This window comes from Pavona decussata, unplaced genomic scaffold (genome assembly GCF_977016875.1).
Source record: "Pavona decussata unplaced genomic scaffold, jaPavDecu1.1 SCAFFOLD_137, whole genome shotgun sequence".
Lineage (NCBI taxonomy): Eukaryota > Metazoa > Cnidaria > Anthozoa > Scleractinia > Agariciidae > Pavona > Pavona decussata.
Window position 1 is genome coordinate 3159858 of NW_028145550.1, and position 25132 is coordinate 3184989.

Genomic DNA, 25132 nt, shown 5'->3' on the forward strand with positions numbered 1-25132 from the left:
AGACGGATTGCTTTAAATTTATATAACGAGGAATTTGAATTAAGGCTAGGATCAATTCAATATGGCACAGTTCATTTCTACAAGTGGAAAATCTCATGTCCGACTTCGTCTCTTCGTTTCCTACAACGACACACTTTTATATAATTATTTTTACAGCAATACCTTACTAGAAAATTCTAATTTGTTGAGAATTTTGTCAGCTGTCTTACTCTGCAAACAGTCGCAATAATAACATTTGCACTATTCTATTAATTTTCCCAATGAAATTTAAACAAGGTTTTGTGGTTACGAAAATAGTTAGATTTACCCATGAATGTATGAATTTTAATAATTAATTGCTTAAATTTATATTAAGAGAGAGAGTTTGAATTAAGCCTAGGATCAAGTTTCCATAAACCACAATTCAGTTCTAAAAGTGGACATTCTGATATACCACTTAGCTGCTCGCTCCCTAGAACGGCATACTAAATTTCTGCAATACCATATGTGTAGAATTTAGAAAATTCTAATTTGTGGAAAATTTTTTCAGCTGCGTTAATCTGCAAACAGTCAGTGATTTTGTCTTCAAATAATGATGCATAATGATGTTCTTTAACACGTAGACTTCAGTTAAGACCCACTCATTCTCAACTAGAAGCCCCATCGGTGAAGATTACCACTCTCAGAAAACAAAGTCTGGTAAGTTGGGAAATTTAATGTGAATTGATATCACCGCTGAAAATTATTGAAGTTTTTACAAAATGCTAAGCGTTGTCTTTCTTTTTTTATTTTTGTTCTTGTTTCGTTTGTTTGTTTTTGCGGCCAACATACAATTCCTGAGTCTGAGTCGGGAAGTAGGCGAACGGAACGTTTTAGTATTTGGTTACAACTCCATTCATTTTATCCTCAGTTCAGCTCTTTTTAGCACCTTAACGAATTATCGCAATTGTAATTTGCCAACGAAATTCTCAACCTCAAATCGTTTAGATGTGCAATTAGTCGTTAAGTAATTTTCTGTGCAGCCAGTGCCATTGGGAAAACGAAAAATTGTAAGGCCATTACAATTCTAAATACCCACGTCCTTTGGACGACTTAGGAGAACTTGCATTGGTTGCGAAATCAAGCGTAGTTTTAGATAATTCTCCTTTCAAAATCTCCTACCGTATTCAATTGAAAGAATTCAGAGCATTGCAGCAATTCAACCTAACTCCCGTTAGGTAAAATAGTTTGAATTGGAGCTGCGTATGAGTATTTCCCTAGTTTTAAAGTTTTATACCAATGAAGAAATCTGTCATCCGTGGGCCACAGGTTGAAAAGTGGAGTTAAAATTCATTGCCTTTGCATGTGTTGCATACGCAGAATTCTAAAAGACGAGAACATAGGTGCTGGCTGTATTAGCGGTTTTTGGTCATTTTTTCTGGTGGTATTAAGTTAACTTTGCTCTTCTCGACCTCACCTTTGTATATGTGCCTTTGGTATCTCGCCAGAAATTCAGTTTTTGCAGGGTTTATTTGGTAAAATTTAGTGAGGTGAAAAAAATGGTCTATTTTTTCAGAAGTCTCATTTAAAATATTTCGCGATGTGTTAGAACGTGGTCACCAGTTTATGTCGACTTGTTTAACACTATTGGATAAACAAATATTATCTATTTGGCAAAATTTAAGTGAAACTGAAAATAGCCGCTTTTTTCAGAAGATCCATTGAAAATATTTCTTGAGGTTTTAGAAGGTGGCCAATACTTTATGCCCATGTCACTTGTAAACACAGTTGAGCCAACAAGCAGTTTAAAGCTTTTGACAAAACAATTTCAGCGCACATCAAATTAAAAAAAACAGTCATTTTAGCTGATTCAAAAAACGTTTAAAAATACTTCTTTACATTCTGCAGAAGAGCAAAATGTTACGGTCATGTTAGTTTCATGATCCCACCATGAAAACAAACTTTTGGAATAGTTAAAACAACAGAATGTAACGTACTTTTTTCGGATGATGCTCATGTAATTGTATCTGCTATTTTATCATTTTTTAAAGATAGAAAGATTTCCTTTGATTTTTTTTAGTTGTTTTTTGTATCAGCTTTAACCTGTAATGTCAATGAATTGAGAGATCTTTTGAACTGGAATTAGTCCTTGAAATATATTTTTTTTATTATTCTAATACTTTTCACAGCTCACTATTCCATTGTTCATTTGAGGGTACAAAACTGAAGATATCCTCTCTTTTGTGCATAGAGATAGTTTAACTTCAGCTTAGGGTCTTCATTCAGTTCTTCTGTTGGAGGATATTTTCCACTCAAACTTTTGCGGCAATGCATTCAACAGCACCCTTTTATCTTTCATCAATTTCTCGGTATTCACAATTTCTAAAATTTAATTTCTGTAGAATTTTTTCAGTTGCCTCCACCTGTCAAAAGTCATCATCATAAAAATGCATAATAAAGAAACTTAGCACAAAGATTTATTTCGATTTGTTAATGTCGACCAAAAACATCAACCGAAAGGACTGTCACTCTTAAAAAAAGTCTGCGTGAGCTTTTTTGTTTCGCTAAAACTTATCGGAAAGTTTATAGGCGTTTTCCACTGTTGCGATTTACAATTATTCCGTCATGAAATAAAGAAGTAACCTTAAAGGGGTAGTATCATGGGAGATATCATGATTCTGGGCAAAAATTCACTAAATTGTAACTTTGAACACTGTGTTAATTAATTTCTACTTAGACGAAAGGTTGAACCAAAATATAGTACGATTTTTAGTGCGTTATGACAGCGAAATTTGAACCCATTTTTATTTTGGTCATCTGCCGGCGAAAATATCTGTGGATAGTTTCTTTGCATTCTGGTAGACTTTGTCATTATATCTTGGCTGCTATCAACAGAAAAGCGTCTTTTCGATTTTCAATTTGTTAATAAAAATAGCGTGATACTGTCCCTTTAACTTTTGAATACTTAGTTGAAACTGTAAAGAGCATTACATTTAGTACTTTTTTGTTGTTGTTTTTGTATTTTTCCTTGTATGATAAGTTTATCTTTCAGCTCGTACAAGCAGCAAGTTGATTTTAGTTGTTTTTAGTTAAACGAGAAATTCCGCTATAAAAGTGGCATGGCTTGGTCATTCCCACCTTTAGTTATCAGATAACCACCAGAGCGTTAACAAGTGACAAACGACATACCTCCGCTTCTTCAACCGTTACTGATAAAATTGGCTTAGTTTTCGGCGTAAACCCTGTTAAGTGGATTAGAAACTGATGTTTTAAGAGCGGCTTCCCACAAATATCGACCGAAATCAACTTTTGGTGGCACAAGTCAAAAAATCGATTTCGCTCATATTTTGCTCATAGGTAGGCCCTAGTAAGAAACAAAACGGGCTGTAGTTAGTTTTTTCAAATACGGCTTCCTTACGCGTAAATATGCGAAAAACGATTTTCAACTCAGTTGAGCCAAAATCCGCTTCCCGCCGGACGGAATTTTCCTTAACCTTGGCCGGCCGCGTATCAATCCACAGTCTGTCACGGATCTTGAAATAACATCTATTGTTTTTCTAGGTCTTCTTCTTCTTCTGTTCCACAGAAAAACATTCAAAAATTACGTTACTTTTATGCCCGAAACTGATCTAGAACAACATGCTATAAATGCAAATTTTTAACAACCAAATTTTCGAACTTAAATACCGGCAATTTTACCCATGGGCGATAACGTAGATTATCATAAAATGACTTTCTATGGCTTCACTGTGTACTTATCAATCATACTATCAAAACAAAGGTTTGGGTAAATTATTTTAAGTGACTCGCAAGGCTTAGAATTTATCACCTACCCTGTCGAAAATCTGGCACTCGCATTGTAAACAATGGCGTGACATAGCCAGTGACCGCGAACTACGAAAGCCAAAAGAGATTCAAAAACGTGCATTATTTTGAGAAATAAAGGTACGGAAACTAAGCTAATACCTTAATTAACAATCCAACATAAGATTTGGGCATCTTCTTCATCTATTCGTGCTCGATACAAGCATAATATTAGTGTGTCGACGACGAGTTCATTTTTAGTATTTCATGATCATTTCATGCACGTTTTAACAAGAATTTAGCATCGAATTCTTCATTAACCCGCACTGGGGTTATTTCTGTACTCTTACCCTCTGAATCATGAGGACTTTGACAAAACATTCCAGTTTACGAATTAATAAACATTTCTATATTTTTCTAATAAACAACTCGCAAGCTACACCGTTGCGTGACAACCATGAACCGGAAGTGTCACCATAAAGATTTCTATGTTTCGATCAGTCTTCCTCTGCCATGATGATTTGAAATTGGGGATAAAAATGATTTTAAGCGACTAGTTTTCGTAACTAATGTCCGTTTGCTTCCATACTTTCGCACGCAAAATAAATACTCAGAAACGAGCACATTATATTCGAAGTCCAACAAAGCATTTTAAATGCCGTCAAATTTGGTCGGTATGTTAATTGTCCCCCTTAACTCATCCACACCTGATAAAGATGAAACGACTTCTTTCTGGAGAGAAACGAAAAATAACTAAAACAGAACATTGTGTCAATGTCACGAAGTAGCAATAAGGACATTTTATGCCTTCTATACATTTACTATTTCTGGGCGTTTTCCGTTTACCAAGATACTTCAGAAATTCCGGTTGGGTTGTAAATGGAACATGCTTTTTTTGGTTCGCTCCACTGAAAAATTTCCGGAAAGAATGGAACTTGTGAAAAGGTAGTCCCGTTTTCCCGTTGGAAACTTTTCCGATGGAACTGCGTGTTCCATTTATGAGTTTCACAAGGTTTGACCAGTTCCAAGCTGTTCGCGACCATATTTTCGGTAAGGATATATGGCGGCTTCTTCTACTCCCTCGGTGACTTTCCTATCCTCGAGTAGTACTTTATACGAATGCTCGGTGTGTCATGGCCTGGCACCAGATTTTCAAAAGTTAATTAATCACAACTGTGCCATGTATGTCAATGGTAATTAAGTAGTATTTATGGAAGAAAACATTACATCTCACCCCCGGGTTCTTTAAATGTTCCCATTATTTCCCGCCTTGAAGCCTAAAATTTTGCATCTGTAATTAAACAAGGTCTTTTGTCATTCACCCTTTCACAGCAGCTGTTTCAAGTGCGTGTCGTTGAGGAGCTCTTCCTGTGGCTTGTACTTCTCTGCACAGAGCTTCAATGGTCCCTCAAATCATCCTGGAGTGGCTTTTAAATTCATCAATCGTATAAGCTTATCTATATCGCGGCAAAATATTTTCATAAAAAACCTTGATTTTGGTGAAGATCGCGTCTCATATAGGTTGCAATCGTCGCCAGGATAGGAATGTCATAATATTTTTTTGAATTCACGACACTCTCTTCTTCCAAAGACCGACTCTACAATTTCGTTTAACCACTGACAACAATTGTGCTGCCATTTTGTATTTTTTTTTTTGTGCGGAATACATCGGACGGAGAAGGAAATGGATGGAACATGTGTTAAATGGAAAACGTTCTTCACCGATAAACATTTCCCACCGAAATTCTCGGAATTTTCCGGAATCTTTTGGTAAATGGAAAACGCCCGCTGTGTCTACCTTCTCTCCTATTTATCCAGGAATACCGTAAACTGCCTCTTATAAGCCCTGCCTGGGTCCCGTTTCTCGAAAGTCCCAGATGAATGTCTTTTGTGATAAATGTTTCTCAACAGATAAGCCCAAATTGTCATCGTCTTGATGTTTCATGGCGTTGAAAACGTGGCCGAATGGGCAAGAATAAGCTGAACCTCGTTCCCTACATCTTGAAAACCATAACATGACTTGTGCTGGTCAATATTCTTTATACAGGACAGCAGAGGTACTATCTCTCTGGACCTTGTTCTGTCTGCGATCAAACGAACATGGCCCGCCAACTATCAACGTAAACGAACAGCAAACTTCCATGCTCGCCGTTTTGTTTACAGTTCCTTACTGTTTCTCTGGTGTAATAATAATTCAATTTATTCATACGTCCAAAAAAGCAATGAGGACGTTCAAAAATCTATGTACGTTCATCTTCACATAAAGAATATTTCAGGATCAAAAAGCGCAGCAAAATAACATTACTAATAACACGAGTATTGACCACTATCTTGGTTTCATTAAATTAGTTACGGCCTTTATTGTTATTACTTTTTCCCTTAGAAACGTTCAGATTTCTGTCTTGTTTTTGTTTTTGTTTTTTGTTCTTTTTTTTCTTGTTGTTATTGTTGTTGTTGTTGTTGTTGTTGTCGTTGAGTGTGCGTGTGCTTTCTTTTGCAAATTTAATTAATAAACTAAATCACGCAGTTTTTGCATCTATAATTCACTAATCACGAGCTCTCATTTTTAGACGTATGAAGATTGGAAAACTCTATAGACAATGTTTTTAAAAACGGAGATGGATGCTATTTCTCTTCCCTTTCTTTATTTACAGAGATCTAAAAAACTCGCTCATGATCAACGGACGAATGAAACAAACATTACTTCGAACGTATATTTCACGCAAACGATGCAGTTTAACATAACAGTCGAAACTTTTAATCAGGTTAATGTAGTTCAAATCTGCTACGTTTTACCTATTTATAGTTTAATTTATTTATGGCAGTGATAAAGAAAGAGGAAAATAAATTTTCCAATTATTTGTTTTAACACAATAACTGTACACCCAAACGTACTGGACTCCGCATCAGAGCGAACGGATACTCTGAAATTTCCAGTTATGAAACGCAGCCGAAATATCTATTTGTCCGTAACGCTACCGAACTTTCGATCCAAAGATTTTTCGAATGCGAATGAAAAATGCTTCCTTTTAAATGTCGCCACATTTTTTTTTTTCGAAAAGGAAAAAATATTTGTACCCGTGACAGTGTGTCACGCCATCTTTTTTACGCTTCGATCGCCAAATCTCAAGAAAATGCTGATAAATCTGAAGCCTAGCGGGTCATTTATTTTCATGTACCCAGAGTTTTGTTTTTATATTATGATCAATAGGTATACAGTGAAGCCATAGAAAGTCATTATAGGGAAATCTAAGTTATCACCCGTGGGTAAAATTGGCAATGTTTTAGTGCTAAAATATGGTTGCTGAAAATTTGCATTTATAGCATGCTTTTCTAAACCTATTTCGGACGTAAAAGTAACTTAGGTTTTAAATGTTTTTTTCCGTGAAACAGAAGAAGAAGACCTAATAGAGCAATAAATTCCATTTGAAGCTTAGTAACAGTCTGTGGATTGATACGCGACCCGTCGAAAGTTAAGGAAAATTCCATCCCGCAGAAAGCAGAATTTGAGCTCAACTGAGACAAAATCGTTTTTCGCATAATTTCGCGAAAGGAAGCGGTATTTGGAAAAACTAACTACAGCTCAGTTTGTTTCTCACTAGGGACTACCTATGAGCAAAATATGGACAAAATCAATTTTTTGACTTGTGCCACCACTTGGTCGATATTTGTGGAAAGTCGCTCTTAAATTGCTGTGGTGATATGAGATTTTGGCGCAAATTTTTGAGACAATAAGTTGTCATGACTAAACGGCGTCGTTATTTGCAATTCACGCCCACAAATGTGTGAAAGGAAGGAGGGACTGGCCTTTTTATAGCGGAACTTCTTCCTTAAGCGGGTGCGTTTACAGTTTTCTGATATTCTATGACTTCTGTCATCATCATGCAAACCTAACAAATTATTTTTCCATCACTTAGGTGCAGTTCTTTTTTTCTCAACAGAATCAGAAATGGCCATCAAGGAAACGGTGTTCATTCTTTGCCTCGTTTTGTTGCCTCTGATACTGGAGGCTAAGCAGCCCAAAGAGCCAACAAAAGATAAAAAGTCCTTCGTCGAACTCTTTGCTGATCCATCTGCCAATTGCATTTGTAAGTTAAGAGAGAAATTACTCATGACAATAGAATTTGTTTTTGTTTTATATATTTTCATTATTCATCCAATTATTCAATACTGCATTACATAGCATTCTATACAATAATTCTTACTGAGGCTCTTCATCTTTCATAGAGAAACGCCTAAGAGCTTATAATTAAAACAATTACACTACCGACGAACTCTTACTTTAATAACAATTCCAAAGACGACAGGGAAAGACAAAAAGAGGGACGCGACCTTAGAGGGGAAGGACATTTTCATTATTTCATGACGATAGAAATGTTTTTATTGGCAAATTGTTGACTATCATGCATCCAATTAAGTTCCACAGATTTCTTTCATCATTTGCCAATGGTCAGTTCACAGTAAGAACAAAGGTTACTTGAATTCCACTTCAAAATTACGCAGATTATCTGTGAGGAAGTTTAGAGAATTGCTTTTCTCACCTGTTCGCAAACACCTTAAGCGTGGAAAATCTCTTCTCAAAAGCTCTTCCGTGTTTAGATTGAACTATGCAGTCATCTCCGTAGACACACACAGAGTAGTCACTACACTATCAATTCAAAAGCGGATCTGTTTTGACCCCAAAAGACCAAATAACCGTAGGATTTAGGGGGTCATCAAGGCCTTCTAGGGCAATTTTGGTCACAATTTGGGCCAAAATAATGCTATCAACGATTATTTCAGCACACTCTGGAACTCATTTTAATCCAAAGGTGCATATCAACCGTTGGGAGTTGCTCTTTTTCGTACAATTTTAACAACAAGAGTGCATCATAGGATAGGGATCGTGGGACATACTAAGCCAGCCATTAGTTTTTAGATTATGATTCTATTTTCCATTGTACCTTTTCAGGTTGTCCAAATGGCTGGGTCAGACATGGAAGACACTGTTTTTTCGTCGAAAAACCCGCGAAGGATCCAAGTGTGCAAAATGCTCGAGATCGATGCGAGGAACTGGGAGGACACCTTCCCATTATCAGGTCAGCCGAAGAAAACCAGTTTATTTTCGACCAGATAAAGAATGTGCAGGGAATATCAAGATGGGGTGTATGGATCGACGCCGACCGACAGGCTGATGGGAAGTTCGTCTGGGGGGATGGCACACCATTAGAGGGGCATTATACCAACTGGGCCAACGGTGAACCCAACGACCATCGTGGCAACGAGGATTGTGTCCACATGTATGCAAAAAAGAGCAACCTCGAGTCATTTTGGAATGACATGCCCTGCGACTTTTTCATGGGTGACGGTGCTATTCTCTGCCAGAAGGGAATTTGATGTGTCTCAGTGCTAAAGCTGTCAATCTGACTCGCATATAGAACTGTAGTCACTTGAAAATAAGTGACAATGTAAAAGCAACAGATTGGTGTTTCACTGATGTACCAATTAATCAAGTCAGGATAATTGTAAGAACTAACATTCGCTCAATACATTGTCAACTTTAATTCAGTTATTAGTTGGGGTAAATGCTGAGTCAGCTAAGAAATAAAGGTGGTGTTGGCATTATTTAATGGCGTAATATTTTTGTTTGTGTTATATGCGGCCTGATGAAAAAGATAAAACTAGTTTGACAGTGAGAAGCCACGGCTTTCTCTTAGTTGACTTTTTAAGAGTTTAGTTGGGGTACACTGCAAATTAAAAAAATATATATTTCAGCTCTAAAGTACCAATTTACGCCTGAGGTCATTTTGGTCACAATTTGGGGATAAATGGTGGTAGCAAATAAAATTACAACCCACTCTGGGACTTATTTTCGCCAATGGGTGTATTTCAGACCTTAGAATTAAAACAGACTATTTTGTCATTTAAGAGAGTGACATTGACCCTCAAAAACTGTTTTAGCCTTTTTCGTCCTTTGAGGTGTATTTCAGTCTTTGGGATTAGATTCTTTCGGCCCTGATTTTGAAGAGCCAAATTATCTCTAAAAGAAGCACTAAATTAGTTTTGTTCAGCTCTAATCTCGCTCCTTTTAAATTTACATTGCAATTTGCTGCGATTTTGCTTAATCTCTGCTGACTACTCTTTTATCTTGAGCTCCTGGGTCTAATAGCCGCCTAGGGAGGGTGGTGACAGGAGAATATATAATAATAGCAAGCTTTTACAATTAAAAATACTTAAAAATAAAATGATTAAGACAAAAAAGACAGATCAGACGCAAGAAAATAAAACAATAGAAGTCCGTGTAATTTTATCGCAGATGGATAAACTTACGAGTTTTCTCTGAAAAATATTTACAAAACACTAACAGAAGTGCCCAATTAGTTTTAGATCCTCTGCTAGAAAATCCTAATATAAGTGTGGAAAGCACTTAGAAAAGGTCAAGAGTCTGTCTGATAAATCTCGGATTTTCCCGCTCTTTGCCGAATCTCGTCTCTTCCTACGTAACTATAGGAGCAACTAGTTCCCAGTCCTTCCTCAGAGGGTTAAGAGTTGCCAAGATGCCTTTGTTACTAACATTGTGTCACGCTGGCCTGGATCGACTCACGACTCACGCATTTTTTTAGAACAGCATGATCGCATTCTTGTGGGGTTAGGGTTAGGCTTGCAGATAAGCTTGCAGATCATGTTTAATGACACCAATCCTCAAGCCAGGAGAAGTGCGCTACGTACAATACTGCATACAGGCGTACTAGATGTGTTATTGAGAGAATGCGCACCGCCCTGGCAAATACTCTCGTCATCATTGTGACCCCAGCAATATTGCACAATTTTGCCCTTATCCATCGAGAACAAGACTTCGATGAAAAAATCGAAGATGAAGGTGTTCCATTTGACATTCCTGCTGCTGCAGACGCAGGTGGAAATGCCAAACTTCCGCTAATTATTTCACAATACTTTGCTTAATACTATGTTAATCAATTATATAATTAAATTGCCTTTAGGGCTCCTTATTAACAAAATAGGAAACAAACGACAACAATCACTACAATTATCAATATTCATGTTGTTTTGTAATTTATCTGTGTTACATTTTAAAACTTCTAATTTCTCAACTTATAGTCTTATATTATAGTGATAGTCCTAACTGCTAGAGGTTCTCGTCGGGAATAAAAGCTATATTCTGGATCTGTCTAGGTTTAACATTCATCTTTACTTTGATTACCAAATTAGCGATTTTTGGCAGATTAAGGCAGCTTTTGTCGGGTTCTGAGACCAAATATGTCTTTAGTTTTAAACAATGACTTGATATATACAAAAACAAATTCATACCAAAGCGACCGTAAGCTAAATTTTGCATGTCAATCTAAACTGGATTCGAATTTTCTCCCAATTGTAGGCAACTTTAAGTCTTTTTCTCAAAGTTCGATTTAAAACTTTAGTGTATAGCTAGGTTTAATGGAAGAAATCGTAAAAAGTTGTACTCATCGGTGATTAAAGTCAGCTGTAAACGTTTTAAATATGCATTTTGCTTAATTTTTAGTGGCCAGAACATTTTCAAGTACAATCTCGGCTAAAACCATGGATTTCAAAGTAAAGATTTAGACTAAATCATTGCCAACATATTTGAATCGTTCGTTATGAAAGCGAATAATTGAAACTAGGTTTTTCATGGAAAGTTCTTGTTACAGTGCGTCTTCGTGTTCGAAGTTTTCTAAAATAACAGTTTTTCTATGAATCAATTGCAAGACTTTTTCGGAAAAACTAGTTTGTCTAGAAATGGAAATTTTCAGCAAAGTTTGAAAATGCCACAATCGTTCTTGTTTCAATCAAATTTCATGGATTGATTAATTCTTGCGCAATATTTTTGGCTCACGTTTGTTGTTAGGGTAACTGCTGTTCAATTTTGTCAAATTTTCCCGCCAACAGATTTAGAAAAAATACGGGCGCTCAAAATACGCATGCGATGTTACAGTCAACTCTCTCGTATGCGACCACTCTTGGGGCACGACAAAGTGGTCGCTTACGGGAGGTGATCGCCTACGGGAAAGATCAACAAAATAAGCCTAATGCTGGATTGATTAATTAATTACATAAAAATATTACCTTATCAGCTAAAATTAGGCAAATACAAACTAACATATTTGGCTTTTTGACCTGCAGCAAGTTTCGAGAAAACTACAGTGGCGTGTACAGTACTTGTCAATGTGTCTCATGTTAATTAAACTCACCTGAAACTTTGAATAACATTTTGGAACAGATCACTGTAACAATTCCCGTTTACCTACAGATATAATTGTAGCCATCTTCTCTTTCTGTAAATTGTTATTATTTGTCAGCAGTCCGGGGTAGCGTCATTAAAAATTGAGCTCTTGCCACTTCTGAGTAATGATTTTTTGGGGTGGTCGCTTACCGGAAACAGAAAGCAAAAGAATATGTCAAATTTCTGGCCTAAAAAGTGGTCGCGGTCCCTTAATAAATTTGAGAGGCGGTCGCTTACGAGAGAGCTCTTGAAACAGTATTTAACTGAGAAGCAAAACGGTTGTTTGCGAAGTGGTCGCTTACGGCAGGTGGTCGCTTACGGGAAGTGGTCGCTATGAGAGAGTTGACTGTATTTTTTTTTAATTTTCCCATATCGTTACTGTCTGTTGAAAATTTTGAATTTTCCCGCCCGAAGACTTAGAAAAAATACGAGCGCCAAAAATACGCATGCGCGCATTTCTATTAATTTTTCATAGCTAACTTTGATATTTGCATTCAGTAAGTGAATATAATAAAAGAACTAATAAAAGTAACACTCAAGCAAACAATTGTTTCAATTTCATCGTGTCCTTTATTTTGTTTGTCTTATACAATGAATGCTTTTAATTAATTAATTAATTAATTAATTAATTAAGTTAAAATTAATTAATTGAAAGGTGTGTGCAAACTTTTTTCCTGTATAGACTAAGTCTTTTGGCGGGAAAATTTGGAAAACTTTGCACAGCGTTTCCCCTGGCAACAAATTTGGCAAAAAAATTAACGGGATACTCTTTGGAGATTTCTCTTTCACAAAAAAATTCAACGAGTGATCTTACAAATTTTACCCGCCAGACAAATATAAATCACCTTGGAAAGAAACTTAAAGCAACGGCCAATTTATGTTCATTTTTAAAAACGAAAGTTTGTTCAAAGAAACGTTCGTTTTAGCTGAACATTCATTTCCGAGATGTTTTATGCTTTAACAATCTAAAGTCATCTTCACAGGGCTCAATAAAGTTTGCAAGTTTGTGTTGTCAAATACAAGTTGGCGTGAATAAATATTGCATGCAAAAAGGCTTTCAAACATACTGAGAAAATGTCTTGTTTTGTTTTTTTTTTTTTTCTTTTCTCCAACATTTTAACACGCCAAATCCTATTTGACAACACGAAATTGGAAACCTCAGTTTGCCGAGTGAAGGCGACTTTAGAAATAAAGAAGCGACATGGCAATTCAAGAGAAAATTATGCAACAGAAGAAGAAACGTTTTTGGATTCTCGCAAAACACTGATTGAAAACTGAAAATTGTCTAACTTGCAATGTCGCTTTTTGTGACCTTGTTCAACCGGCAGAGTACTTTAAAACTCTACGTCAATATACAGTGTTGCAGAGGATAAGACATTAGTGGTGAAAGCATCTAGAAAATGTACAACCCATACCCAAATTTGAAAACTATTCTGGTTTGCGAGTATCAAGACAATTCGTTTCAAGTTCTTTCGCTCTGTTTATCGTTTCTTTTCCCGGATTTTACTTTCAATTGTGATTGATAAAGACAATTCTCATTGATAATCGCTTAATTAACTCCTTCTCTTGTTCTAACCCTTTTGCCTAAAATATTAAAAAAGTTGTGTAGTTCCTTGGAAAACAATCTGTATTTATGGTTATTTATTTTTCACTGATCGTTGAGATAATCGATACCTTGCTTACAAGTTCGGAGAATCGATCTCGTTTTATAAATTTCTGTTTAACTGTCAATCAAAAGAATTCCATCCACTCTTTAGTTTCAGCCAAATTTTGTCCAATGCCCTTAGCGATTCTTTGGTTTTTGTTTTCAAGCGCAGTTTCTCTTTGTCTTTTATCTTTCGTTTCTTTTCCAATGCTTATTGAAAAATTAAAATTTGAGCTTTCACACATTCTCCTTGTCCAATGCAACACTAATATAGTTAAAAACAAGGTCTTAAATATCAAGCACACTACTGAAACTAATGTCTGGTTGAGATAATGCAAACCACCCAAGCCGCCTCAAAACAACAACTACACCGAGCGAGAGCCAACAGCTGAAAGCAAAAAAATACGCATTTGTTTTTTCTCTAAGTTAGAATGGTTCTTTGTTTATCTATAATTTGTTAATTCTTTTTCCTCGAGTTTCGAGGTAATGGACCACAAAAACGTATTTAAAATCTAGTTCTTTCGAAAATCGATAAGTTTCTTTCATGCGACCGAAAGGTTCATGTTTTTTTTGTGTAAACCCATATGATTTCTCACTCAGTTTCTCATTTCTAGTACTTCAAAGTGCGAATTCCAGAACAGAACGTAATGTTTTGAATAGCTTTAGACACTTTCCTTGCTATGACAACCTATATTCCAACAAAGGACATGCAGGAATTCACAAAAAAGGTTTTAGTTAAAAAAAAAAAATCTCTGCAGTACTAGAAAATAGCTGGTATGAACCCAATTTGATAGCTGTGAAAAGCATTTCTGGAGTAAGAAAATCATACTTGTTAAAAGAACAAAATTGTGAACGGTATAAAGCCCATTTTCAAATAATTAAATGACTGGATGCTCCCTAACTGAATTCCAGTTGCCAGAATATTGAATCAAAAGTACTATATTTCCTCGAAAAATAGTCTTTTGCGGTTTTAAACTCTTTTCTCGCCTAATTCGAATGCCGAAGACGTTTGACAGGAATTTTGTAAACATTAGTTCAACCAGACACTAGTTTACTATCTCTTATAATATGTCAAGAGAACATAAGGTATTAATGAAGCTTTTTAATTTATTGTGACCTTTCCCCGAAAGGTTTTGCTCCTAATGCAATTAATTATTTCGTTTACTCGCTTCAATTAATAACTCATTAGGTAATTTTGTACAATGAGAAATACATAGGAAGAAATGCTTGTGCGCATTTGCTTTCCAGCGACAATTTGGTAATACAATTTTGTCCTTCTCTTTGGAGCCTTACGTTCCCTTGACAACTATAAAAAAATGCAAGGTGCAACTGCCACATGCCATGTCTAAGGGTCCTTTATGATTCATAGCTAATTTTGCGAGCCATGATTAGAAAACATCCAAAACATAAGAAATATTTTAAACGCTGGTGCATTCGTTGCCTTCTTCCCCTAAAACTAAAGGTCGCACAAAAACTCCTCGTCAAATCTCACAAGGTCTTTGTACACTCTTGATTATCCCCAATCTAGGTAATCCTCTTTTTGAAAGTACAGAGAGGTAGTAACTAACATAACTAGCCAAATTTAAAACAGGCTTAAAAACCTTTTTTATTTATTTAACCTGGGTAAGACACCCGCATCTCCACCGCACCCCTAATCAATGTATCTCAAATTCAACAAAACGTTTATGACACGAAATATTCAATCGGCCAAGAGATGCCGGGAATCTTTTTTCACCGTAGTGGAATGTAGTAGACAAATTTGTTGTTTGGATGGGAGAAAAACTTTTTGATTTGGATAGCAAGGCCACACAAAAATAGATGCTTGTATTTTGTCAGTGTTACTTTCAAGTTTTTCCACTTCTTGTCGTTTTTGTGGTTCTTAATCCTCTGAGTAGCATTCTTCGCATTTTGAGCAACTATCCTTCATATGACCCTCCAGATTTGGACCTCGATGCCTTAAGGGGGAGGGGTGACGCCTACCACCCAACCCTCACCCCATGATAAATCTTTTTGATCACTTATATTAAGCATTTTTAACGCGATTTAACATATCTGTGCTTACTTCAGTTTTGAAATGTTTTATCATCCGTCCAATGTGACAGTACATTTTCGTTTTCGTAACCATGTTACCTGGCAGTTTAACCTTGTACTATAACTATCTGGTAAACAACCCAACTTCGAGCAATCGCTGTCTTACTTATTCAAAACTTTCGTTGTTGACTTTAAAGTCAGCCAAGATAAATAAGATGAAAAGATTCATCGGAGTTGCAAGTTCTATCAATTTAGAAGTTTACAAAGAATTGTAAATTCAACTGATCAAACGAAAACATTATGTGAATGTAGAAGATCGCTCAAAGTTGACGTCAAGTGTTCCCAATAAAAAAAATGTCTCCTAATGGACTATTGGTGGAATATTTGAGAAAAAAAAAAACAGCAACAAACGAAACTCGCACTTTTAATGGTTTAACAACCACAACAAAAAAGAATCGGTTAACTTTACGAGCTGAAGAATTTTGGCTCAACTACACGGGTATATGACGTCTATTTGCTTCAGGAGCCAAGAACCTCCCTGTTCGCGGTCAATATAGAAAACAAAATTTTGAGTGTCATTTCTCAAAAACCAAAAACGTTCTTTAGCTTTGTCAAATACCATCATCGTCCATCAGAGGAATTTTTTCCGCAAAATAAATAAATTTTCTTAGCTAATCTTTAATCCCGTTCCTGCAGTCCATTCTTTGCTCTATAATTGTTTTCGTCTTCTTGTGCGTTGTTCCTTCCTTTAATTACTTCACCTTTAAGAAAGGAATAAGAATTAAAAATAAGTCATGAGCCCACTTTTTTTATAAAATACAAAGTACACACATTTATGCTGAGGTATGAAAGGAATCTTTCCATCCTGGATGTCGAGATTGCTTAGTTTGCCTCTACAGGTAAACTGAATTTGACAACTTAAGAGTGCCTGACTGTAACTTTCGAGAATCGCTGGCCAAGCTTGAAAAATCGAAACCCTTGATAATTTGCCTGAAGTTTACTTTTGGGGAACTATCTTCGAAAATATTATTTGAATGTTCTGGAAGTTCTTAGTTTTCGAGAATTTTGGAGAAAACGAAATAACGGGTTTTGCCTCATTAATTATGCAAAAATCTCACTCAAAATTAGCCAAGTTCATTACGCTTGTATTGAAACAGTACGCAACGCTAGAAAGCGAGGTCGGTTTTGAATAGGAGCATAACTCACCTACTTTCTTTTAATGGGACCTATGTAAACTTTTGTAGAACTTTGGAGGGTTTTATGGCTCTTTGAAAAATTGACATTTTGAGGACTTCGCGATGAGGCGAAAATTGAGTAAGTTTGAAGGTTTAAAATGCATCTTGGTATGTCAGGTATCGACTCGAGAGGAACATTGTGATAAAGCTTGGGTCTTCGTCTTTAATAATACGAAATAAAAAATCTGGGCAATCAATGCACGCGCTGACGAAAACCAAAGTTAGCGAGGCTTCGTTAACAAATTTGCATACTCGCAACTGATGAGAAAATGCTATGTTGTGGCGACTCGGTGAAAACATTGACCCAGGCTATCTTCAAATGGATATTTTACCCGACATTACATTTGTCTGTTTCTCTTTCTTGTTTAATAACGTGGTAGAAAAGGTCTGGAAAAAAATGCGTGATCGGACAAGAAAATATTCGTCAAATCCTGGTGGGAAATTTGCATAATGCAAATCTTCCAATAAATTTTTCTGCAAAGGAATCTGATTGGGAAGGTTTCGTTAAGAGACCATTTGACCGAAACACCCCACATAAAAGGAGTCAAAACAACGTTTAATAATTCGATTTTAACCAATTATTGTCGAATCTTAACCTTTAAATTAATAGTGCGAAACTGATACTCGCTATTGCGTTACCTGCGTCACGTCAGTAGCTGTCGATATGTCTTAGAATGTAATGCCCACAAACCAACTTGTGCTGCGAAATTGTCAATTACAACAACTAGAAAAAAGACCTTTATTTACTGGCATATGAGTGGTTTTTGATAAAAATAAAACGTTTACATGACACTTGAATCACGTTTAAAAGATACATGCTTTGTCAAATGAGATGCGAAAGTTGGACATAGGGTCGGTCAAAGTGAATATTTTTAATTAAATCATGTTTGTTTACTGGAATGCATGCTTTTTCAAATAGCTAGTCCAACCTTCTTCAGTGGCCTTCCAAATAATGATCACCCAGAATTGGGTCAGTCAAAAAAACTCTCTGTTCGTGTTGTTTGATACTGTACCTTCGCAAGTGACTGAAAAACAATGTCAGCTGGCACGCCATATTTTAACGTGATTACTGGTATGAAATATCACACATGCACGGATACACGCTTCAAAACCTGTGAGCCAATTTCCGTTTAACAAAATAATAACTTACCTACAGTCCACATTGGCTGTAGGGCATGCATTTATCTTTGTCGAATGTCAACAACAGAAACACGGGTATCTCATTGACACTGTATTTCGACTGTATTACACGCAATGTCTACTGCATACATCACAGGTAGCCGAAGCTCTATGACCTTTGTTTGACCTTTATATTTTGATGTCACGATGAGTGTTACGCAATGGCGTAAATCATTACGGTTTGCAAACATACGTGTTCCAAACGTGTTTTGGAGTCGAAAATAAAGGGCATAAATTGAACAAGAATTGCTTACCTTGTCTCCTTGATCTCTTGCCAGTGTTTGTGCGCCATATTTTGGCTATTTTAGTACGATTCCAGTGGGTTTTTAAAGGTTTGCTGAACAATTTCCTCGCTCTATATCCTGCTATATATGTCCCCAAAAGGTTGGTCACTTCAGTAGCAATAGTTTTCGTTGCAACGTCAACAATGAGGTCAGTATAAAGTCTGAGTCGCAGACAAAGGACTGCGGACCATGGACTGGGTATAAAAGAGAAACTATAGTAAGCCGACGACTTCGGACTACGGACTACGGACTACGGACTACGGACTACGGACTACGGACTACGGACTGGGTTTAAAGGAGAACTGAAGTCTGAAAATCATATCTTTCTTGTATTCATTCTCAGTAAGTTCGATATGTATTAATTCAAGTTTCGGTAGTTGTTTTTGTCCCTTTGTTTTTATTTATTTTTTTTTTAGAAACAAAACAAGGACTTGGAATAAAATAGTGAGGATCGACAGTGCAAACATAAAATCTTGCTTTATCTCAGCGAAATAGCTGGATTTTTAATACGCGCTGAAGAGGGCCGTCATTATAGTTTTTAGCATTCATCTCAGGGTTCGATATGGTGAAAACTGGCGTGATTAAATGCGCAAAAGGATGTCAGTTTGATGATCATGATCGTGATCAGCCAATGAGCCCACGTGCACAATCATCTAGATGTCGTACATAGACATGTATATAGTAGACATTTCGTGTATACAGTGTCACTGAGATACCCGTGTTTCTGTTGTTGACATTCGACAAAGATAAATGCACGCCCTACAGCCAATGTAAACTGTAGGGCGTGCAGTCAGTCCATAGTCCGTAGTCCGTAGTCCATAGTCCTCCTATCCTAATACTAACTTTATGCTCACCCCGTGGTCCGCAGTTCTTCGTCTGTGACTCGTGTTTTATAATGACCGCGTTGTTAACGTTGAATTTATTTCAAAGAATACGATTGCTACCAAAGTGACCACGATTTGGGGGATATATATCTATAGTGGGATACCGTACAGAGAGAGGAAACATTTTCAGAAAACCTTTAAAAACCCACTGGAATCGAACTAAAATGGCCAAAATATGGCGCACAAAACCTTGGCAAGAGATCAAGGAGACAAGGTAAGCAATTTTTGTTCAATTCATGCCCTTTACTTTCGACTCCAAAACACATTCGTAAATTCCCATGCAAACCCTTATAATTTACGCCATTGCTTAACACTCATCGTGACATCAAAATATAAAGGTCAAACAAAGGTCATAGAGCTTCGGCTACCTGTGGTGTATGCAGTAGCATTGGGTGTAATACAGTGTCAATGAGATACCCGTGTTTCTGTTGTTGACATTCGACAAAGATAAATGCATGCCCTACAGCCAATGTGGACTGTAGGTAGGTTATTATTTTGTTAAACGGAAATTGGCACACAGGTTTTGAAGCGTGCATCCGTGCATGTGTGATATGGCGTGCCAGCTGACATTGTTTTTCAGTCACTTGCGAAGGTACAGTATCAAACAACACGAACAGAGAGTTTTTTTGACTGACCCAATTCTGGGTGATCATTATTTGGAAGGTCACTGAAGAAGGTTGGACTATCTATTTGAAAAAGCATGCATTCCAGTGAAAAAACTTGATTTAATTAAAAATATTCACTTTGACCGACCCTTTGTCCCGAACTTTCGCATCTCATTTGACAAAGCATGTATCTTTTAAACGTGATTCAAGTGTCATGTGAACGTTTTATTTTTATCAAAACCACTCATATGCTAGTAAATAAAGGTCTTTTTTCTAGTTGTTGTAATTGACAATTTCGCAGCACAAGTTGGTTTGTGGGCATTAATTTTAAGACTCATCGACAGCTACTGACGTGACGCAGATAACGCAATAGCGAGTATCAGTTTCGCACTATTAATTTAAAGGTTAAGATTCGACAATAATTGGTTAAAATTGAATTATTAAACGTTGTTTGACTCCTTTTATGTGGGGTGTTTCGGTCAAATGGTCTCTTAACGAAACCTTCCCAATCAGATTCCTTTGCAGAAAAATTTATTGGAAGATTTGCATTGTGCAAATTTCCCACCAGAATTTGACGAATATTGTTTTTTCCAATCACGCATTTTTTTCCAGACCTTTTCTACCACGTTATTAAACAAGAAAGAGAAACAGACAAATGTAATGTGGGGTAAAATAACCATTTGAAGATAGCCTGGGTTTTCACCGAGTCGCCACAATGTAGCATTTTCTCATCAGTTGCGAATATGCAAATTTGTTAACGAAGCCTCGCTAACTTTGGTTTTCGTCAGCGCGTGCATTGATTGCCCAGATTTTTTATTTCGTATTATTAAAGACGAAGACCCAAGCTTTATCACAATGTTCCTCTCGAGTCGATACCTGACATACCAAGATGCATTTTAAACCTTCAAACTTACTCAATTTTCGCCTCATCGCGAAGTCCTCAAAATGTCAATTGTTCAAAGAGCCATAAAACCCTCCAAAGTTCTACAAAAGTTTACATAGGTCCCATTAAAAGAAAGTAGGTGAGTTATGCTCTTATTCAAAACCGACCTCGCTTTCTAGCGTTGCGTACTGTTTCAATACAAGCGTAATGAACTTGGCTAATTTTGAGTGAGATTTTTGCATAATTAATGAGGCAAAACCCGTTATTTCGTTTTCTCCAAAATTCTCGAAAACTAAGAACTTCCAGAACATTCAAATAATATTTTCGAAGATAGTTCCCCAAAAGTAAACTTCAGGCAAATTATCAAGGGTTTCGATTTTTCAAGCTTGGCCAGCGATTCTCGAAAGTTACAGTCAGGCACTCTTAATTTTCATTGAAGCCTTTGAATTAGCCCAAGAAGTATTTCGGGAGTATATTTTCAAGCTATCAGAACGTCAGAGAAACTAAAATACGAAATATTTTTATCGCAACAAAGCCCGTGAAAGGACCAAAGGTTCTACGTCAAAGCACGTGGTCAGTGTTTCGAACAAGTTGACCGAAATCGGTTGAACATCGAACGGCGAACAAAACAAACTACCTCGCAGCCTTTTTCTTTCTTTCCTTCTCTTTCTCAGGGTAGAATTTTGTGTGATAGAAACTGAAATTGAACGTTCGCGAATTCTGATATTATTGTACTTCGGAAAATACGTTCAACTGAATCGTTCAAGCTGGCAGACAAAAAATAATTCCAAGTCCTGCTCGCTTACTAAGAGTTCGAAAGTTTTTTGGGCAACTTTAGCCGTTATTGATATTCACGAAGGTATTGTCAAAAGTAAAATACTGAACTTGAAAACAAACAAAGCAACCGGCTCGGATGAAGTCGCCCCAAGGCTACTCAGGCTACTGGGAGAAACGGTGGCACCCCCGCTGACATCTCTAATTACGTCAAGCTTTAAGACAGGCGTTGTCCCCCTACAGTGGAAAACAGCAAAACTAACGACAATACACAAAAAAGATGACGCAACGAACAGAGGAAATTATCGTCTTCTCTCCATCCTCAGTGTGCCAAGCAAGATCTCGGAGTCGTGTGTTAATGACGTGATTGTTGACCACGTGCTTAACTCTAATCGCCTGGTAACAGATAATCAATGGGCATATCGCAAGGGCTACTCCACTGAGCTCCTCCTTGTTCATTTAACGGAAACCTGGAGACATTCAATAGACTCTGGTTATGTGGTGGGCGTGGCCTTCATTGATTTCAAGAAAGCCTTCGATTGCGTTGATCACGACATCTTGCTTAACAAGCTTCGATGCCAATTTGGAATGCGCGGTTGCTTATTAAACTGGCTGACGAGTTACCTCACATCCAGGCTACAGTACACGGTCTTAAATGGACAAAGATCCAGCCTATGCTCAATGTCTTCTGGTGTCCCTCAAGGGAGTGTCCTGGGGCCGACTCTATTTACTTTGTACACAAGCGATCTTGTAGCATCCATCCACTCAGGGTCTGTGTATATGTATGCTGACGATACCACTGTATACTGTATCGGGAAAACTATAGATGAAGTGTCTGCTGCGTTAAATCAATCCCTAGAAGAGCTCTATGCCTGGTGCGTGAAGAACAGGCTGACACACACCCAAAGAAATCAGAATATATGCTAATCTACAGAGGATCGTTCACGGGCCCTCTACCACCCATATACCTTGGAGGTAACAACTTAGAATGGGTAACACACAGTCGGCTTTTGGGCGTAATAATCGACCACAAGCTTAGCTGGTCCAAACATATTAAGGAGTTGAAGAAGAGTTTTGCTAATAAACTAAGCCTTATAAAGAAGAGCAGATTCTTACCCAAACAGGATCTCTTAAACCTGTACTTTAAAGTTATAATTCCTGCAGTAACGTACGGTATATCCGTATGGGGACGTACTAATCGGCAAGACGAACTTGATTCACTTGAAAGACTACACTGCAGGGCAGCAAGAGTCATTTTCAATTTTGCTAAGGATCTACCATCAGTGGAAGTCCTCACCAGGGCTAAATGGGACACTCTAAGAACTTTCTATAAGCAATCTATCCTGAAACTAACTTATAAGATGTACCACAAGGTTTTACCATCCTGCATGACAACACATATTGTGAAATCGCAATCCTCTTATAATCTAAGGAACAGTCTTAAGCTTCTATATCTTATAGAGGTCCAGTTTTGTGGAATCATTTGCCAATTGAATGTCGTATGGCGAATAGTGTGAAACGTTTCTCCAGGATGATTAACAAACTTACTTTGGTCAGAGACATGGACTTTTCTAATTTATTCTGTAGAAGATAGATCCCCCTTAAAAGGAGTTTTTAGGTCTACGATTTTAGCAGTTATAAATACCATCAATTATCAAATATTTGTTTATTGTAAATAGTAAATTTCAATGTTATGTTTATACATATAAGAAGTCATAAGTCTTATTTTACTTTACAATTTTATTACAGTTATTGTTTATGTTTTTTTTTTTTATTATTTACACGACCCGACAAGCTGCATAGCTTAAATACTCATCGTGTCAAAATAAAGGTTTTACTTACTTACTTACTAAGTGCTACAAAAATATGTACTTACCATATGTTTCATTCTTTTGTCTGAAGCCAGGTCTTCTGACTTCCATCGCGGCACATTTTCAAGAGCAGAGTTCGTCAGTTGTCGGCAAGCTCGTTTCTTTGATGCGAAATGTAGATGTAATGAATATGCATTAGATTTCCAATCAATAACTGCTAGAAACGGCATCAGTGCGAATTATGACAAGAATGCATGCCTTAATTGATAAGCTTATCGCCTTAGTCGTGCTAAACGACGGCCTATCAAAATGACGGCCCTCTCTGAAGTCCCGTCAAACCATGGTCAGGATATATTAATTGCGGAAAGATTGGTTCCCTGCTAACGGGCGCAAAATGATTTCGGTTTTGGAAGTGAAATACTCATGGAAAAAATTCTCAACAGTTGTCGCTTCTAACATTTACTTTGCGTTGTCAAAAAGATCAGTTTCTTTTGTACTCGAAATACAATGACCTGTATCAAAGTAAATCCAACTGTGGCTGCTAGATTCACGAAGCTCTCCAAAGTTAAGACGTATCCTAAGTACTGTTTCTGATCAACAACGACAGTCTGTTGTTATTCCAACAATAAGCTTTCGTTAAGAAACAATACTAACATCTTGATTTAGGACAGCTTCGTTTATCTGGCCCCTGGTTTCTAAACTTGCTCCAGTTTGTGCAAAAACAACAGTCGCTATATAAACAACTGTTTCTGAAGTATAATCAAAACTCAAAAATCCATCTATCTAGGCATTCTTAATCAGAAAATGTCGCTTCCTGATGCAATATGCTGGTGCAAACATTTATAAATGCGTTGTAAGGGTTGTGGGGTGGGGTGGGGGGGGGGGGGGGGGGTTGGGGGGCAGAAAAAAGGAAAAAATACGTTACAAAAACATGTTGGGCTTTTTTTTTTATCTCTTAAGCGTGATTGGTGGTTGTTTTGTTTGTTAAACATGATTTTTCCCCGTCTGCGACACACAGAACTTGTAATAGAAACAATTAATACTTCTTGAATATTAATGATTCAGAAACATTTTATCGTCTCCTTAGGTAATTCTATTACCACAAAAAAAAAAAAAAAAATCGCAAGCATGCAAACGAGAAATTAAACGTTAAGCAAAACACGACAATTTGTAAGACCTTTCCTTTTTATCTCCATTGTTCTCCGTTGAAAGGACTCTTTTTTCCGCAACAAAAGGCCACAATCAGTACCGATCGGATGACGTCGAACGGAGAACTAGAACAACCAGTGAATGACTTGTGGGGTTTACCTAATTTAACTAAAGGTCCACAAGAGGGGACAAGTTTCCGGATGTAGGTCCCTGTAACAAATCTCCTTGTGTGTGCCTAGTTCTACTAGTAACATTTCGTTAATCTTTCTTCACAGTGGTAGTTTCAAAGATTTCCGGGTATGGAAAAAGGTTTTTAAAAGGCCGTTTAGCTTAGTGCAATTGCAAAGCATTGTGTCGTCCCCAGTGTCGGCGACCCCTACGCTTAATGCATAGTGAATCGCGGTCCAAAGGATAGCAGGCGCCCTTGGAATCAATGAGAAAAAGAACTTCACTAATGCATTGGAAGACTTTTACTGTGACTTACCATGATCAGTTTTTTCTTTTTTTCAGATCTTCTGATCCAACAGCCTGAAGCCACTATCCTTATTTTAAAGGACAACGTGTACCTGTCCACGGGCAAGGCCAACAATCCCTTCCTCCACACAAGGGGCGATATGGCTTTGTTCAAAAGCTGAAAACTCTTTCAGGACA

The 25132-nt window shown here is 37.1% G+C and overlaps 1 protein-coding gene across 1 annotated transcript; it reads left to right on the forward strand.

The window, feature by feature from the left end:
* Nucleotides 1–625: 625 nt before the first annotated feature.
* LOC146467356 (type-2 ice-structuring protein-like) lies at nucleotides 626–9366 on the forward strand. Its single transcript, XM_085126058.1, has 3 exons — nucleotides 626–678; nucleotides 7704–7850; nucleotides 8714–9366. Exons 2-3 carry the CDS (start codon nucleotides 7712–7714, stop codon nucleotides 9136–9138), a joined length of 564 nt encoding a protein of 187 aa, XP_084982184.1. The 5' UTR covers nucleotides 626–678; nucleotides 7704–7711; the 3' UTR covers nucleotides 9139–9366.
* The last annotated feature ends 15766 nt before the right edge of the window (nucleotides 9367–25132 follow it).

Bases quoted from the DNA above. Each gene is read 5' to 3' on its own strand.
- LOC146467356 (XM_085126058.1), top strand. From the start codon at position 7,712: ATGGCCATCAAGGAAACGGTGTTCATTCTTTGCCTCGTTTTGTTGCCT. The intron at 7,851-8,713 runs GTAAGTTAAGAG...GTACCTTTTCAG, and splicing joins TCCATCTGCCAATTGCATTT to GTTGTCCAAATGGCTGGGTC.